At 40.0% G+C, this 18635-nt stretch overlaps 1 protein-coding gene across 1 annotated transcript; it reads left to right on the top strand.

Annotated features, from left to right (window-relative positions):
• Positions 1 to 2459: 2459 nt before the first annotated feature.
• Positions 2460 to 3692, top strand: LOC123257527. Its single transcript, XM_044716985.1, has one exon. The coding sequence runs from the start codon at positions 2460 to 2462 to the stop codon at positions 3690 to 3692; it is 1233 nt and encodes a 410-aa protein (XP_044572920.1).
• Positions 3693 to 18635: the final 14943 nt, after the last annotated feature.

Here is an 18635-nt window from a genome sequence, read left to right as displayed (position 1 = left end):
ACGTACGGCTCGAATCGCGGGAATAGATCCGAGTTAGATAAACGAGGATTAGGAGAAAGATATCACGAGAAAGAGTGTTGCACAGATAAGGCGTTTAATATAAGGAATTTAAGATTGGAGTGGAGCAAAGTGACAAGATGTGGTAGAAACCATTGTAGTCCGAACATAATAACCTGAACGGACCGTGTTGGGCATATGTCGAACTACCATGGCTGAGGAGTAGAGGACGAAAGTTTCTAGTCCTTCTACTATGAACGTTAAAATTTAAACGTGTTAGTAAATGCTGGCTGTCTATATTTCCATAAATAAGATTGTATAGAAACATGACACCCAGCATCGTTATACGGTTTGTTAATTATGGTAAGTTGATTAGTAAAAGTCTACTACGATAAGAGGGAGGTAAAGATTTGCATCCCAATTAAGTCCCCCAAGGGCAAAAGTAAGGAAGTTTTTTTGTACAGATTCAATGTGATCTTGGTGAACTCCATATTGAGGACTCCAGACAGACGATCCATACTCAAATATCGGACGGAAAAATGATGTTTATAACGTGTTAGTTATGTACGGGTCATTAAATTCTTTTGACCATCTTTTAATAAAACCAAGCACACCCTTAGCTTTACAAACCATATAGATAATAAAGCCATGTAGATATATGGTCGGTAAATTAAAGTCTCAAATCTAATAGGACACCAAGATCGTTAACCTGAGTTAATTGTTCTAAGGCGTTCCCATAGAGAAAGTACACAGCCTAGTGAGGACTAGATCGGTAAAAAGACATAAGAGATGCCTCTATAATTTGCAGCGTCGGAGTTTTTCCCTTTTTTATGCAGCGGAATAATGAAGGATTCCTTCCACATAAGGGGAAAGATCGAAATTTCCAGCGATAGATTAAAGAGTTTGACGAGCGGTTTGCACAGTGCATCGGCGCAGTACTTCAGAACACAGCCTGGTACTCCATCAGGGCCTGGCGAATACACGGGCTTGACCTTAAGAAGACCCGATAACACACCACTTTGATCGAAAGATGGCCAAAATATAAGGTTGGCAGATTGGATATTTTAATTGTAAGGCTGAGCTGAACTGCTGTTAGGTGAATACGTTGTTTGAAAAAACCATGCAAAGAGATCGGCCATTGCCTGATCAGTGTTCGCATAAGAGTTCTCAAAGGTAAGCAGTGGGGGAAAAGATACATGTTTACGCTTAGTGTTTACAAAGTTATAAATCTGCTTCGGATCCTGAGTAAACTGAATCCTGCAGCGGCGAATGTAACTCTTACAAAATTTTGCGTTATGCACGGTGAAATTGGACTGAGCTACTAAGTATCTTGTACAACTAACTGTACAGCCATATAAACTATGTTTGTTTAAAAGTCTACTCATACTATTCTTGAAATTTATAAGGTGCCTTGTATACCAAGGCGGATTCGTTGAAGCGGGCGGATATTTCCACGGCACGCAAGCGTCGAAAAATATGTTCAAAGTGTAATAAAATTTTTGTAATGCGATGTTTATATCCTCGCAAGCCAGTAAATCAGACCAATCAAATTCCGAAATTAACTTATTTAATTTCATAAAGTCAGCCTTACGAAAGAAACGAACTTTCTGAGATTTAACTGTAGACTTAAGGTCAATTAAGTAATTATTTTCGATTGAAACCTCAAGATTGGGATGATATGGATCCCCAGGGTTAGAAAGGGGCAAAGTTTTGGAAAGAGTAATTCCATCAGGATCAGAAACGAAACATAAGTCCAACAGTCGACCTAAAGAATTTCTAACGTGGTTAATTTGCCCGAGTGACGTGTCGAACATGCCCGCAGGGAAGTCATGGTGGGAGTTAAGCTGTAAAGACGGTGAATTATCAACATTTGACCACATAAGTTCTGGGATATTAAAGTCACCCAGAGCTATCAGCTGGTCACCATCAGACAGACGATCGAAAACCAAACGAATAGCTTAAAAATGTTGCCAGTATGTTGGCGGTTCGGACGAAGGTGGTATGTACGAACAGGTAACATACAAAGATTGATCGGACAAAGTGATTTTGATGCAAAAAAATTTCAATGTCACAGAACTCTTGTGATTTTACCTCTTCAGAAGCGAATTTGGAGTCTACAGAAATTAGCACTCCTCCTCCCCTTCGCAAAGTTCTATCACATCTAAAAGTGGTGTACCTACTAGGAAAAACTTCGGAGCTTAAGATCTCCGTCTTTAACCAAGTTTCTGTAAATACAATAATGTGAGATGCAAAGAAAGAACTATCAGAATACAGTTTAGGAAGTTTACTACGTAACCCTCCAGTATTCTGATAGGTAAATGTGAGTGAAGATTTTAGTTTTTTAAAACTGAGTAAGACGAGGCGGAGGAGAAATGGAGAAAATGCAGATCGCAATTGCAGGCATCAGTGAAATGAGATGGAGAGGGAATGGGACAACAACAGCATCAACTGGCAACCTAGTGATGCACAGCGGGAGCAATGATGGTGGCAGGAATGGAGTAGGAACTTACGTGTCCAAACAGTTCAAGCAGACACTAATCTCCTGGAGCCCAATATCCGACAGAATCATCAGTGCCAGATTCCGATGCAATGCTAGGCACATCACCATCGTACAGTGCTATGCCCCAACAGAAGAAGCCAGCGATGACATCAAAGATGACTTCTACAACGCCCTCACATCTTCACTCACCAGGATTGGAAGAGGAGACGTCAAAATACTCATGGGAGACTTCAACGCAAAAATTGGCCCCAACAACAATGGACTAGAAACAATAATGGGAAAACATGGTGTTGGCTCACGCAGCAACAACGGTGATAGACTTATCGACTTGTGCCAAACATTCCAACTGGTCATTGGTGGCACTGTATTTCCACACAAGGAAGTCCATAAATACACATGGACATCTCCAAATGGGCATACACGCAACCAAATTGACCACATCTGCATAAGTAAGAAATGGAGACGCTCACTAATGGATGTAAGAAATAGGAGAGGCGCGTCAATCGACAGTGACCACGAGTTGGTAGTCGGGGAGCTCATCATCAAGCTCAGACGAAACCACAACACTGGCACCAGGAACACAAGAAGACCGCCTCCTCTTAACCTACATCGACTTGGCGACTCCACTCTATCTACCAGAATGGCAACAACGCTACGTGAGCAACTAGGGCCGCAGCAGGAGGAGCACTCATGGGAGTTGACATGCAGAATACTGAGAAGCACAGCGGAGGAGGTGCTTGGCACCCGACAACGCAGACAAGTGGATTGGATATCGACACACACATGGGACCTTATCAACAGATGGAACAGCCTCAAATCTAAAGCGGATCACGACTGCAGAGTTCGAGGTGAATATAACGAGCTATGCAAGTTGGTGAAAAAATCTGCTAGAAATGATAAGAGGAAATTACTGGACAGGCTTGCTGAAAACGCAGAAAGCGCAGCAAACGCAAACAATATGCGTGCACTGTACCAGATAATTGGACAACTATCCGGAAAATGTCAAAGGCAAACCCATCCAGTGCGAGATTCAACCGGAAAACTCCTTACAGAAGAGAAGGCACAAATCCAAAGATGGCGACAACACTTCATGGAGATCAGCTGCACAGAACAACCAAGCAGCATACAAGAAGACTCCTTAAGTGGCATGTCAAGCAATAACATCAGGATATCACCCACCGCACCATCAGTTTGAGAAATCAAGGAAGCAATCAGGAAACTTAAGAACAACAAGGCGGCTGGAGATGACGGCATATCGGCCGAGCTTCTCCAGATAGACTCGCAACTAATGGCCGAAACATTGCATCCACATATCACCAACATATGGGAAAGTGAGCGAATCCCAGCATCCTGGAAAAAAGGAATCATCGTCAAGCTACCGAAGAAAGGAGACCTCAGTGACTGCAACAATTGGCGAGGAATTACCCTGTTGAACACAAGCTACAAAATACTTGCCACCCTATTAAACGAACGTCTTCAGGAAAAAATCGAGACAACACTGCAAGATGAGCAAGGAGGATTCAGACCACACAGGAGTTGCGTAGATCAGGCAAACATACTACGCGCAATTACCGAACAAGCTGTGGAATGGCGATCACCCTTGTATCTCCTGTTCATCGACTTCCAAAAGGCATTCGATTCAATACACAGAGCAGCGATATGGCGAGCACTTGCAAGGAAGGGAGTGCCAGTGAAGATCATCAGCATAATAAAAGCTATGTACGATGATGCGGATCTGGCCGTACTGCACAACGGAAAAATAAGTGCACCCTTTCAGACAAACACTGGAGTAAAGCAAGGATGCCCCCTATCACCACTTCTGTTCAATTTGGTAATTGACGAAACTATGAGAGAAGTATGCAGACCCAGGCGCGGAATCACATGGAGCTTCACCCGACAGCTTGAAGATCTGGACTACGCGGATGACATCTGCCTGCTCGCTCATAAATTCGAAGATATCCAAGCTAAAGCAAATGACCTCGAGACCCGAGCCAACTCAGTCGGACTAACAATCAACGCATCAAAAACAAAGGCGATGCGCATCAATAATTCCAGCCAAAGCAACATAACCATTGGAGGAAAAACTATCGATTTCGTCGACAGTTTTAACTACCTGGGATGTGTCATAGCAGCCAATGGTGGAGTGGAAAGAGATGTAGACAGTCGACTGAGCAAAGCAAGATCTGCATTTGGAAGACTACACCGAGTATGGAGAAACCAGCAAATAAATAGAAAAACAAAGCTACGCATCTTCAACTCGTGTGTTAAATCCATACTACTGTACGGATCGGAGACGTGGCTGACCACACAAAGAATGCTGATGAAAATACAATCATTCATCAATAAGTGCCTAAGAATAATATGTGGTATATTCTGGCCTACCAGAATATCCAATGAAGACTTGTGGCACTGCACAGGTGAGGTCCCAATCCACCAACAGTTAAAGAAAAGAAAATGGAAGTGGATTGGCCACGCACTCAGAAAGGAACCAGGAAGTATCGTCAGGATGGCGCTAGAATGGAACCCACAGGGAAGTAGAAGAGTGGGACGCCCCAAGATGACCTGGCGCCGTACAGCACTCCGCAAACTGTCCTTAGGAAGAATTACATGGGACACAGCAAAGCAAACAGCACCAAATAGAGTCCGGTGGAAAGCCCTTGTAGAAGCCCTAAGCTCCCAGGAGGAGTAAATAAGGAAAACAAAAAAAAAAAAAAAAGACGAGGCGGAAGGTTGGTCAATGGCCGTAACATGTGGGAGTTTTACACCCATAGGTTTGGTCATTTTTTTTTCACCGTACTTGGCTAATGTTCTTGGACGAAAATATTCTCTGGCCAAAAGCTGGCGGAACATATCGTCTTGAACATCTGAAAGGGCACACGTATTTTGAAAGATGACGTGTGCCTGGTGTATGAATATTTAAATTTTGTAATGTCCACCACCTTTATGTCGACTTTTGCTTTGGCTTTGATGTAAGCCGAGATATCAATCTCAGAAGTATCAGGGGCAAGGGAAACAAAAATTTTTTTCGATAATGGGATCACCGTTTCGATGGTTTTGGTGCCACCGTAACTAATACTGCGGCATCAATTCGTACCGGAGTCCGGACTGTTGATTACCCTCTTCGGTGACTGTTACGGGAGTTTGAATTATTAGGTCTGGGATCACTTGAAGCTATACCACAGAGGACATATCGGACCATAGCTCATTAATTCTAAGATATTCGGAAGCCGAATTTTTCTCAGGTCCGGCCATTGGGGTGCGGCTACATAATCGTCGGCTGAGTAGGCTGAAGATTATTCGCCGCAAGCACATCACTAAAAGAGGATTTTTTACGCTTTAGAAACTCGTTTAGTAGTTGAAGACTACTAAACTGTGTATCGAGCGCACAGAGTTTGTCATTGATTTTACGAAAACCACTAATCAACTCCTTGAATCCGCTTTTAGTCTGCCTCATGAACGATCTCATTTCGTCCTGAACAGCACGACAACCGTCACAGCAAAAGTGGAGACCAGACCTACGTGAGATTGCATCCGAAACCGAGGCCGTGAATCCGGCACACTTAGCGTGTAAAACGTTTTCACAGAGCCAGCAATTTATGGTAGGCTGGGAAGACGAGATTGTCTTATTAAAATACTTCAATGCACAGACCAATTTAAATTCCATTATTATTAAAAATTTAAATAATTAATTTATTAAAAATTAAATAATTAATTTATTAAAAATTATTAAAAAAATTAATAATTAATTTATTAATATTATTTTATTTTATTATTAAGGAACCTTGAACCACTGTACCAGGGAAACGAAAGGGGGAGATTAAAGAGAGCAGTTAGTGAAAGTTAGTAAGATTCAAAGAAATAGAGATAAGAATCCCTATTGAGCGAGAGTAGAAGAAATAGAATAGAAGCAACACCGTAGGAGATGAAGAAACAGAGCAGGGCTATGTTTGGAAGGAAAATTATACAAATTATTATTTTACCTTCAAATATATCACTGCACACGCGAAGCGATACGGATCTAAGAATTGCAATTTATTTTTATATATGAAAAGAAATAAATACCGATTGTTTTTGGAAAGCTTATTACAAATTTTACAAAAACGTAGTGCGCACAAAAAAAAAAACACGGCCGTCCGCTTTAAGATAAAGAGAGGAAGAGATCTTATGTACAAAATTTCATAAGGATCGGCCGACTATATCATATAGCTGTCATACAACGATCGGAATTGGCATAACTTTGGTGTTTTTTAAGTTAGAAAGATGGGACTGGGTACAGATTTTATTTTGGACAAAATAATCTGATTTGCCAAATTTCATAAAGATCGGCCGACTATATGCTATCCGCTATATATCTAATAATATAAGATGCGTGGCGCCACCTCCGCCGAAGTTAGCTTTCCTTTCTTGTTAATAAATTAATTATTTAAATTTTTAATAATTATGGAATTTAAATTGGTCTGTGCATTGAAGTATTTTAATAAGACAATCTCGTCTTCCCAGCCTACCAAGAATTGCTGGCTCTGTGAAAACGTTTTACACGCTAAGTGTGCCGGGTTCACGGCCTCGGTTTCGGATGCAATCTCACGTAGGTCTGGTCTCCACTTTTGCTGTGACGGTTGTCGTGCTGTTCAGGACGAAATGAGATCGTTCATGAGGCAGACTTAAAGCGGTTTCAAGGAGTTGATTAGTGGTTTTCATAAAATCAATGACCAATTCTGTGCGCTCGATACACAGTTTAGTAGTCTTCAACTACTAAATGAGTTTCCAAAGCGTAAGAAATACTCTTTTAGTGATGTGCTTGGGGCGAATAATCTTCAGCCTGCTCAGCCGACGAAAATTTTTGTTTCCCGGCTTGCCCCTGATACTTCTGAGATTGATATCTCGGCTTACATCAAAGCCAAAGCAAAAGTCGACATAAAGGTGGTGGACATTACAAAATTTAAATATTCATACACCAGGCACACGTCATCTTTCAAAATACGTGTGCCCTTTCAGATGTTCAAGACGATATGTTCCGCCAGCTTTTGGCCAGAGAATATTTTCGTCCAAGAACATCAGCCAAGTACGGTGAAAAAAAAATGACCAAACCCCTGGGTGTAAAACTCCCACATGTTACGGCCATTGACCAACCTTCCACCTCGTCTTACTCAGTTTTAAAAAACTAATATCTTCACTCACACTTACCTATCAGAATACTGGAGGGTTACGTAGTAAACTTCCCAAACTGTATTCTGATAGTTCTTTCTTTGCATCTCACATTATTGTATTTACAGAAACTTGGTTAAAGACGGAGATCTTAAGCTCCGAAGTTTTTCCTAGTAGGTACACCACTTTTAGATGTGATAGAACTTTGCGAAGGGGAGGAGGAGTGCTAATTTCTGTAGACTCCAAATTCGCTTCTGAAGAGGTAAAATCACAAGAGTTTGGTGACATTGAATATTTTTGCATCAAAATCACTTTGTCCGATCAATCTTTGTATGTTACCTGTTCGAACATACCACATTATTACACATACTTAGTAGCTCGGTCCAATTTCACCGTGCATAACGCAGAATGTTATAAGAGTTACATTTGCCGCTGCAGGATTCAGTTTACTCAGGATCCGAAGCAGTTTTATAACTTTGTAAACACTATGCGTAAACATGTATCTTTTCCCCCACTGCTTACCTTTGAGAACTCTTATGCGAACACTGATCAGGCAATGGCCGATCTCTTTGCATGGTTTTTTCAAACAACGTATTCACCTAGCAGCAGTTCAGCTCAGCCTTACAATTAAAATATCCAATCAGCCAACCTTATATTTTGGCCATCTTTCGATCAAAGTGGTGTGTTATCGGGTCTTCTTAAGGTCAAGCCCGTGTATTCGCCAGGCCCTGATGGAGTACCAGGCTGTGTTCTGAAGTACTGCGCCGATGCACTGTGCAAACCGCTCGTCAAACTCTTTAATCTATCGCTGGAAACTTCGATCTTTCCCCTTATGTGGAAGGAATCCTTCATTACTCCGCTGCATAAAAAAGGGAAAAAATCTGACGCTGCAAATTATAGAGGCATCTCTAAATTGTCAGCAATTCCAAAGCTTTTTGAAAAACGTATCACTCTACATTTGCAACACCTATGTAGTTCAATAATAACTCCGTGCCAGCATGGCTTCATGAAGCGCCGCTCCACCACTACCAACTTATTGGAGCTAACATCTTTTATCACGGATGGCTTCCGGAATGGCTTACAAACAGACGTCATTTACACTGACTTTAGTGAAGCATTTGACTCTGTTAACCATTCGCTTCTTATAAGTAAACTCAGTCTTTTTGGATTCCCAACTGATCTTCTTATCTGGATTTCGAGCTACTTATCTGGGAGAACCTAACCTGTTTTCTTTAAAGATGTTACGTCGCGTTTAGTCCGCGCCACATCTGGGGTGCCAAAAGGAAGCCATCTTGGACCATTACTTTTTACACTGTTTATTAACGACTTGCTCCCTTGCCTTAACTAATTCACTTGTACTTATGTACATTGATGACGTCAAGCTATATCTTCAGTATAAATTCACAAGCGCCTAGTCTAGATTTCATTACGATTTCATTACAAAAATTTATGTTTAGCAAATAACCTAAAGCTTAATGAAACGAAATGTAAACTCATGTCATTTTACCGATCTAGTCCTCACCAGGCTATGTACTTTTTCTATGGGAACGCCTTAGAACGATTAACTCAGGTTATCTATCTAGGTGTCCTATTAGATTTGAGACTTAAATTTACCGACCATATATCTACATGGCTTTATTATCTAAATGGTTAATAAAGCTATGAGTGTGCTTGGTTTTATTAAAAGATGGTCAAAAGAATTTAATGACCCGTACATAACTAAAACGTTATATACATCACTGGTCCGTCCGATTCTTGAGTATGGATCGTGTGTCTGGAGTCCTCAATATGGAGTAAGCCAAGATCACATTGAATCTGTACAACAAAACTTCCTTAATTTCGCTCTTAGGGAAAAAATTGGGATGCAAATCTTTACCTCTTCTCTTATGGTAGTAGACTTTTATTAATCAACTTACCATTATTAACAAACCGTAGAACGATGCTGGGTGTCATGTTTCTATATAATCTTATTTATGGAAATATAGACAGCCAGCATTTACTAACACGCTTCAATTTTAACGTTCATAGTAGAAGGAGTAGAAACTTTCGTCATCTACTCCTCAGCCATTGTATTTCGACATATGCCCAACACGATCCGTTCAGCGTATTATATTCGGACTACAATGGTCTCTACCCCATCTTGCCACTGTGCTCTACTAACAATCTTAAATCGCTTATATTAACCGCCTTATCTGTGCAATACTCTTCCTCGTGATATCTTTCTCCTACTCTTCGCTTAACTATCTTGGATCTATTCCCGCGATACGCGGCAGCGTCCCTCGGTCGGTTGGACGGGAGATGGGCTGTACGTATGCAGTGGGAACTGCGCAATTACCTTTATTTCAAAAGCCCAAGCATCTTAATATGGCAGCTATAAGATATAGTAGGCCGATCCTTATGAAATTTTGTAGATAAAATATTCTGGCCAAATATAACATGTGTGGAAAGTCCTAGCCCTCTAACCCCCCTAACCCCAGCTATAGAATATAGGACGATATAAGCATGTCCCCAGCCACTCCGACTTATGAGACTTATGATTCCCGGCCATTCCTTATAAGGATGTGTGCAAAGTTTCAACGCGATAGCTTTAAAACTGAGAAACTAGTTTGCGTAGAAACGGACAGAAATGCTTATATCGATTCAGGAGGTGATCCTGACCCAGATTATATATACTTTATAGGGTCGGAGATGTGTCTCCTTCACTTCGTTGCAAACTTTTGACCAAAATTATAATACCCTTTGCAAGTGTATAATGATAAGACTCGGACTTCAATGGATTCCGTTTTGGGTAACCTAATCCGATCTGCCAAATATCATAAGGATCGGACGACTATATTCTATAGTTTCCATGTAACTGAACGATCGGAAATGGCACAACCTTGCTATATTTAAATATGCTTGGGTCTGTTTTAAACATTTCAAATAGAAAATTGATTTGATGGTGAAATTCTCATAGAATCGGCCAAGTATATGCGATCCGATATATATATATTATATAATACAAGCTACTACTGAACTGCAAGGGTATATCAACTTCGTCTCTGTCCGAAATTAGCTTTCTTTTCTTGTTTTTATTTGATTTAGTAATGAGCGAAAACGAAAAATAATTATTTAAATATATTTGTATATTTATCTTTAAGTACAAAAATAATTTTTGGTGATATTTTGGAAATTTTATTAAACCGAAAATAAGGCATAGGGGTCTAAAATGATTTTGGAAATATATATAAGTATAATATATATAAATTTTTTTATTTCGTCCACAGACAGTTTATTTATATACATATATTTATAATCAAATTGGTAGCTTTTTTTTACGTACATACGTAAGCAATATATTCTATATACTATATTCCAGCAGAAGACGAATTTTAATTTGATTTCTACAGACTTGGGAGAGCTACAATGAATCCTTGAAGCGATGATGGGATGATTATACATTTTGTTGGTTTTTTTCACGACGCAGTGAATTTAAATTTATTTGTCGGCTCCATGTTTTTTAATGTTTCACAAAACACAATAATACTGGGCGAGCAACTCTTTTATTTATATTTATATATATATATACTGAAATACTTGAGTCAAATAAATGTACTAGGGATCAAAATAAGAAAATTTGCTCAAGAAACCATACCTCTAAAATGAATTCTCTGAACACCTCTGAAATGAATAGATGCTCTCTTGAGCAAAGTTTCTTATTTTGATCCCTAGAATCCGAAAATCATATGTGCCTATGCGATTTTTCCATCGACCCACCCTAATGTATATATATATATATGTGTAAAACACTGTCACAGTCACTAGTTAAGGGAGCGCCAAAATGTTTAATGAGATTAATTTATCTCGCGGTTTATAAAAACTTAAAAAACGTACAGCCCGACCAACTGACCGAGGGGCACTGCCGCATAACATACGGCTAGCGGATAGATTCGAGGTAGTAAGTATCACGAGGAAGAGTGTTGCACAGATAAAGTGTTAAGGATAAAAGTTTTCCCCTAAAGGGATCGTGTTGGGCATATGTCGAACTATAATGGCTAAGCCGTAGAGGACAAAAGTTTCTAGTCCTTCTACTAGGAACAATTAAATTTTAAGCGTAATAGTAAATGCTGCGTGTCTACATTACTATTAATGAGAATATATTGATAGTTATATTTAGAGTTTTCCTCTTAAGAAGATCCGATAACACACAATATAAGGTTGGCTGAGTTGATATTATAAGTGTATGGCTGAGCTGGACTGATGCTAGGTGAATACGCTGCTTGAAAAAACTGCGCAAAGAGATCGACCACTAACTGATCAGTGTTCGCATATGAGTTTTCAAACGTAAGCAAAGAGGGAAAAGTAACATGCTTACGCTTAGTGTTTAGAAAGCTATTAAACTGTTTCGAATCCTGAGTAAACTGAATCCGGGAGCGGCGAATATAACTCTTATAACATTCTCCATTATGTACGGTGAAATTAGAACGAGCTATTAAGTATCTTGAAAAACTTACTGTACAGCCAGATAATTTATGTTTATTTAAAAGTCTATTCATGACGTTCTTTAAATTTTATAGGTGCTTTGTATACCAAGGCACGCAAGCGTCGAAAAATATTTTCAAAGCATAATACAATTTATGAAAGGCTATATTTATATCTTCAGTCGATCGTATCAGTCAAAATCCAAAATTAATTTATTCAGTTTTGTAGGGTCAACCTTTCCAAAGAAACGAACTTTATGAGATTTATGTGGAGACTTAACATAAAGCGACATTAAAGTATTAGTTTCGATTGAAACCTTAAGAGTGGGATGATGTGGATCCTCCATATTAGAAAGGGGCAAAGTTCAGGAAAGAGTTATTCCATCCGGATCAGAAATGAAACACTAGTCCAACAGCCGACCTAAAGAATTTCTAACGTGGTTAATTTGCCCGAGTGACGTGTCGAACATGCCCGCAGGGAAGTCATGGTGGGAGTTAAGCTGTAAAGACGGTGAATTATCAACATTTGACCACATAAGTTCTGGGATATTAAAGTCACCCAGAGCTATCAGCTGGTCACCATCAGACAGACGATCGAAAACCAAACGAATAGCGTAAAAATGTTGCCAGTATGTTGGCGGTTCGGACGAAGGTGGTATGTACGAACAGGTAACATACAAAGATTGATCGGACAAAGTGATTTTGATGCAAAAAAATTTCAATGTCACAGAACTCTTGTGATTTTACCTCTTCAGAAGCGAATTTGGAGTCTACAGAAATTAGCACTCCTCCTCCCCTTCGCAAAGTTCTATCACATCTAAAAGTGGTGTACCTACTAGGAAAAACTTCGGAGCTTAAGATCTCCGTCTTTAACCAAGTTTCTGTAAATACAATAATGTGAGATGCAAAGAAAGAACTATCAGAATACAGTTTAGGAAGTTTACTACGTAACCCTCCAGTATTCTGATAGGTAAATGTGAGTGAAGATTTTAGTTTTTTAAAACTGAGTAAGACGAGGTGGAAGGTTGGTCAATGGCCGTAACATGTGGGAGTTTTACACCCAGGGGTTTGGTCATTTTTTTTTCACCGTACTTGGCTGATGTTCTTGGACGAAAATATTCTCTGGCCAAAAGCTGGCGGAACATATCGTCTTGAACATCTGAAAGGGCACACGTATTTTGAAAGATGACGTGTGCCTGGTGTATGAATATTTAAATTTTGTAATGTCCACCACCTTTATGTCGACTTTTGCTTTGGCTTTGATGTAAGCCGAGATATCAATCTCAGAAGTATCAGGGGCAAGCCGGGAAACAAAAATTTTCGTCGGCTGAGCAGGCTGAAGATTATTCGCCCCAAGCACATCACTAAAAGAGTATTTCTTACGCTTTGGAAACTCATTTAGTAGTTGAAGACTACTAAACTGTGTATCGAGCGCACAGAATTGGTCATTGATTTTATGAAAACCACTAATCAACTCCTTGAAACCGCTTTAAATCTGCCTCATGAACGATCTCATTTCGTCCTGAACAGCACGACAACCGTCACAGCAAAAGTGGAGACCAGACCTACGTGAGATTGCATCCGAAACCGAGGCCGTGAATCCGGCACACTTAGCGTGTAAAACGTTTTCACAGAGCCAGCAATTCTTGGTAGGCTGGGAAGACGAGATTGTCTTATTAAAAACTTCAATGCACAGACCAATTTAAATTCCATAATTATTAAAAATTTAAATAATTAATTTATTAACAAGAAAGGAAAGCTAACTTCGGGCGGAGCCGAAGTTGATATACCCTTGCAGTTGAGTCGCAGTCCGCTAGGTGGCGCCACGCATCTTATATTATTAGATATATAGCGGATCGTATATAGTCGGCCGATCCTTATGAAATTTGGCATATCGAATGATTTTGCCAAAAGAGGAATCCATTGAAACTCCCATCCTTCTAACTTGAAAAACAACGAAGTTATAGCATTTCCGATCAATCAGTTATATGACAGCTATAGGATATAGTTGGCTAATCCTTATGAAATTCGACAAATCAGATTGTTTTTCCCAAAATAGAATCTCTACCAAATCCCATCTTTCTAACTTAAAAAACACCAAAGTTATGCCAATTTCGATCGTTCTATGACAGCTATAGGATATAGTCGGCCGATCCTTATGAAATTTTGCACACAAGATATTTTGGTCAAATATAACATGTGTGGAAAGTTATTTTTGAAGCTCAACCCTCCAACTTAAAAAACACCAAAGTTATGGCATTTCCGATCAATCAGTTATATGGCAGCTATAGGATATAGTCGACCGATCCCGGCCGTTCCGACTTATATACTGCCTGCAAAGGAAAGAAGGATGTGTGCAAAGTTTCAACTCGATAGCTCCAAAACTGAGAGACTAGTTTGCGTAGAAACAGACAGACGGACAGTCGGACCGACGGACAGACGGACATGCTCATATCGACTCAGGAGGTGATCCTGATCAAGAATATATATACTTTATAGGGTCGGAGATGTCTCCTTCACTGCGTTGCACACTTTTGACCAAAATTATAATACCCTCTGCAAGGGTATACAAATTATTAAAAATTAAATAATTAATTTATTAAAATTAAAATAATTAATTTATTAAAAATTATTAAAAAAATTAATAATTAATTTATTAATATTATTTTATTTTATTATTAAGGAACCTTGAACCACTGTACCAGGGAAACGAAAGGGGGAGATTAAAGAGAGCAGTTAGTGAAAGTTAGTAAGATTCAAAGAAATAGAGATTAGAATCTCTATTGAGCGAGAGTAGAAGCAATAGAATAGAAGCAACACTGTAGGAGATGAAGAAACAGAGCAGGGCTATATATATACGATCCGACTATATACGATCCGCTATATATCTAATAATATAAGATTCGTGGCGCCACCTAGCGGACTGCGACTCGGCGGAGTTGATAACTGCAAGGGTATATCAACTTCGGCTCCGCCCGAAGTTAGCTTTCCTTTCTTGTTATTTAATAATACATCACAAACTCCTTTTTATACCCTTGCAGAGGGTATTATAATTTTGGTCAAAAGTGTGCAACGCAATGAAGCAGACATCTCCGACCCTATAAAGTATATATTATATATATTCTTGATCTCCTGATCAGGTGATCCTTCACCTCCTGAGTCGATATAAGCATGTCTGTCTGTCCTTCTGTCTGTCGGTTTCTACGCAAGCTAGTCTCTCAGTTTTAAAGCTATCGAGTTGAAACTTTGCACACATCCTTTTTTTTCTTGCAGGTAGTACATAAGTCGAAACGGCCGGGATCGGTCGACTATATCTTATAGCTGCCATATAATTGATTGATCGGAAATGCCATAACTTTGGTGTTTTTTAAGGATTGGCCAACTATATCCAATAGCCGCCATATAACTGAACGATCGAAAACGGCAAAACTGCAAGGGTATATCAACTTCGGCTCCGCCCGAAGTTAGCTTTCCTTTCTTGTTTTATATTTTTTTTTTCCAATTTATAATTCTTGCCACTAGTGAATGTCTTCTTATTTTTTTATATGAAGCAGAACATTTTAACACTCGCGGATATGCCGTGGTGGCAAACCGTTGTAGTGCGTAGTTGTTTCATTACTTTTATATCAACACTACTTTTATTTTATATTTCGTTTTATTATGCAACCTTTCATTTCATTTTCGTGACGTTAAAATAACAATTTGTCGTGAAAGTAACTTATTGTAACTGTACTGGGGGTTGGCAGTGCCGGGTGAAAACTCTCGTCGGCCACATTTGATCGGCCACCTGCATCTGCCGTCATGCGCTAGCGTTGTCTCACATTCTCGCGGTACCTCTCGGACGCTCCGCAGTATCAAGTTTTGAGCCGCGCTCCCGCGTCTTTTTTCTAATTCTGTCATCAACCTAAGCAGTCACATACATAACATATGTCACTTGTATATAAACCAAATCAATTAAATAAATAGAAATCGAACATTTATTTAATGCTTCCGAAAACGCTAGGTAACTGAACACTGTTATAAAACGATCGGAATTGGCATAACTTTGGTGTTTTTTATGTTAGAAAGATGGGACTTGGTACAGATTCCATTTTAAGAAATCTAATCCGATCTGTCAAATAATCATATTTATATACATCGAATCATAAGGATCGGCCACTTTATACGATTCGATGTATATATAATAATATAAGCTGCTATCTAACTGCAAGGGTATATATGTTAACAATGCACCGGTGATCTGCGCTAAGAGCGGACGACGGACGGCACACGTTTTCATCTTTGTGAACCGCCGTGACAGTATAGCTGAAGCTAAGACCCAGCTATCAGCTTACTCGGAAAAGTTCAGCGGCATCATCATCACATGGTCTTGATCGGTGCTCTGCAGTGCTACACGACTGTTGAGGCACCTGCCGAGTGACCGGTCGTTGTGGGCAGCCACTTGCCAAAACGGTACCCCAGAGCCAACAAATCCGTGAGCAGCACGTGCCACGGCGTAACCTCCTGGAAGACCTGTGCAGGCGGGAGATATTGCGGGAATCTCCGTTGCCGCACTATCCCACACCTTTGTTGTAACAGCTGAAGCTAAGATCCTGCTATCACCATTGATCTACAGTTGCAGAGGCACCCAACATAGTGACCGATCGTTGCGGGCAGCAACGTTATAATCATAACTCCGTGCAAGACCCGTGCGGATGGAGAATATTGTGGGTGAACACGCCGCCACAATATTACTTAACATTATCTGGCGCCCAACCGAGTCGAAGACCCCGACAAGATCTTCAAGCCTCGAAGACACAAGGGAAAATAATATCATCTCAAAACTAATACCCTAGGACGGACTGTTCTGGACTTTCATAGATTCATGTAAGTGAAACCTTTTTTTATGAATTGCCAAAAACAAAAAAAAAAACAAAAGAAACAAAAATATTTATTTTTGAAAACAGTGTCGGTATTAAAATCAAGAAGTTAGAGTAATTTATTTCTTTGTGTGTCGCGGTGCTTTTTCTTTCGAATCAGTAAAATTTATTTCGCGGAGAAAAGTACGGTAAATAGTTAAGCGCTTAGCTTAGCGCCTTGCTTGGCGACTGTCTAATTTTTTGAGACTTTTTTTTGTTTGTTGCTCGCTTGCATGCGTTTGGTCTTGATAGCGGTTGAATGAGCGATTCACTGTCTTGCTCTTGTTTGTTCAGCTAAGTAACCTCACTATATCAGAAGCCGCCGAACGTATACATAGTACAAGAAAAACAAAGTATGGTCCACAACAAATGCAGGCAATCATAAATGCAGCGGTTTCGGCCGCATTACAGGTCCAGAAACAGGAGTTTGAGGAGAAATTGAGAGAAGTCACTGATAGGTTTAGCGCTGAGACAGTATCTGCCCCTAATATTGCAGTATATTTGCCTGTTACCGTAACCGGTGATGTGCCTTGTGACTAACGCCTTGATGCAGTAAAGTCATTGCCAGAATTTGATGGGTCACAGGGAATGAATGTTTCTTGGCGACAGCAGCACTAGCATCATATGGGTTTATTAGACGGCTCGACGGTAGTTCTAAACCTTATCAAGCTGTTCTCATAATACGTAACAAGATTAGGGGACCTGCTGAATCTATCCTGTTATCCTTTAACACAGTTCTTAATTTTGACGCTATTATAAACCATATTGACTTCATTTATTTCGATAAGCGTCCAGTATACTTACTCGAACAGGAGCTTACGACACTAAGGCAGGGCAAATGTCTATAACACAGTTTTATGAGGAGCTTGAGAAGAAGCTTACACTTCTTACAAATAAGACCAATATGACATATGAGACTGACCGTGCCCGATTTATAAACGATAAATATAGCGCCGATGCCCTACGTGTATTTATTTCTGAAGAGGAACTGAAGAGGGCTGAAGAGGAACTTAACCGATGTTCTTTTTGCTGCTCAGCCAAGGGACTTGCCATCAGCCTTGGCAATGGCTCAGGAAATAGAGGCAAACCACGAGAGGCACGCTTTTGCCACACAGTATGCCAGATCCGTAGAGGAGAAACACCTTAAACAGGCCCAGAGTCGTCCATTACAAAGGACACCGGATTCCAACCACGAACATATACTTAAAAAGGGGTGAACAAATCCATATTTTACCAGGGATCAGGGGCTACGAACAGTTGTTGATAATAGTCCATTAGAGAAGATGGATGTAGATCCAACATCGTCGAAATTCCATCAATCGACAAACTTTTAGCGCTCTGAGGGTTCTGCGGCGCTGCAGGTACTCGATGCACAGCAACAAATTACGCGCAAGGGACCGATGAACTTTCAAAGATTATCTGACTTTAGGCGTCAAAGAGTTAATCCTCTGTTTGAAGAAGATAAGAGTGGTCAAGTCATTAAGGTCAAGGATTATTACAATCAGATTGCTAGCGAATACTCAGGGGCCTTTGCTGATCCAAATAAGAAGTTACCGTTCAACACAAACGTTGTAGCGACTTTTCGGACACAGGATAATGAGCCAGTATATTCAAAGCTTTACTCGTTTCCATTGG

The sequence above is a fragment of the Drosophila ananassae genome, chromosome XL (assembly GCF_017639315.1).
Source record: "Drosophila ananassae strain 14024-0371.13 chromosome XL, ASM1763931v2, whole genome shotgun sequence".
NCBI lineage: Eukaryota > Metazoa > Arthropoda > Insecta > Diptera > Drosophilidae > Drosophila > Drosophila ananassae.
The sequence above is the reverse complement of the archived record's forward strand: the minus strand, read 5'-3'. Positions and strand labels throughout refer to the sequence as shown.

What these genes read in the sequence shown, in the direction of transcription:
- LOC123257527 (XM_044716985.1), top strand. Translation starts at nt 2,460, where the DNA reads ATGCACAGCGGGAGCAATGATGGTGGCAGGAATGGAGTAGGAACTTAC.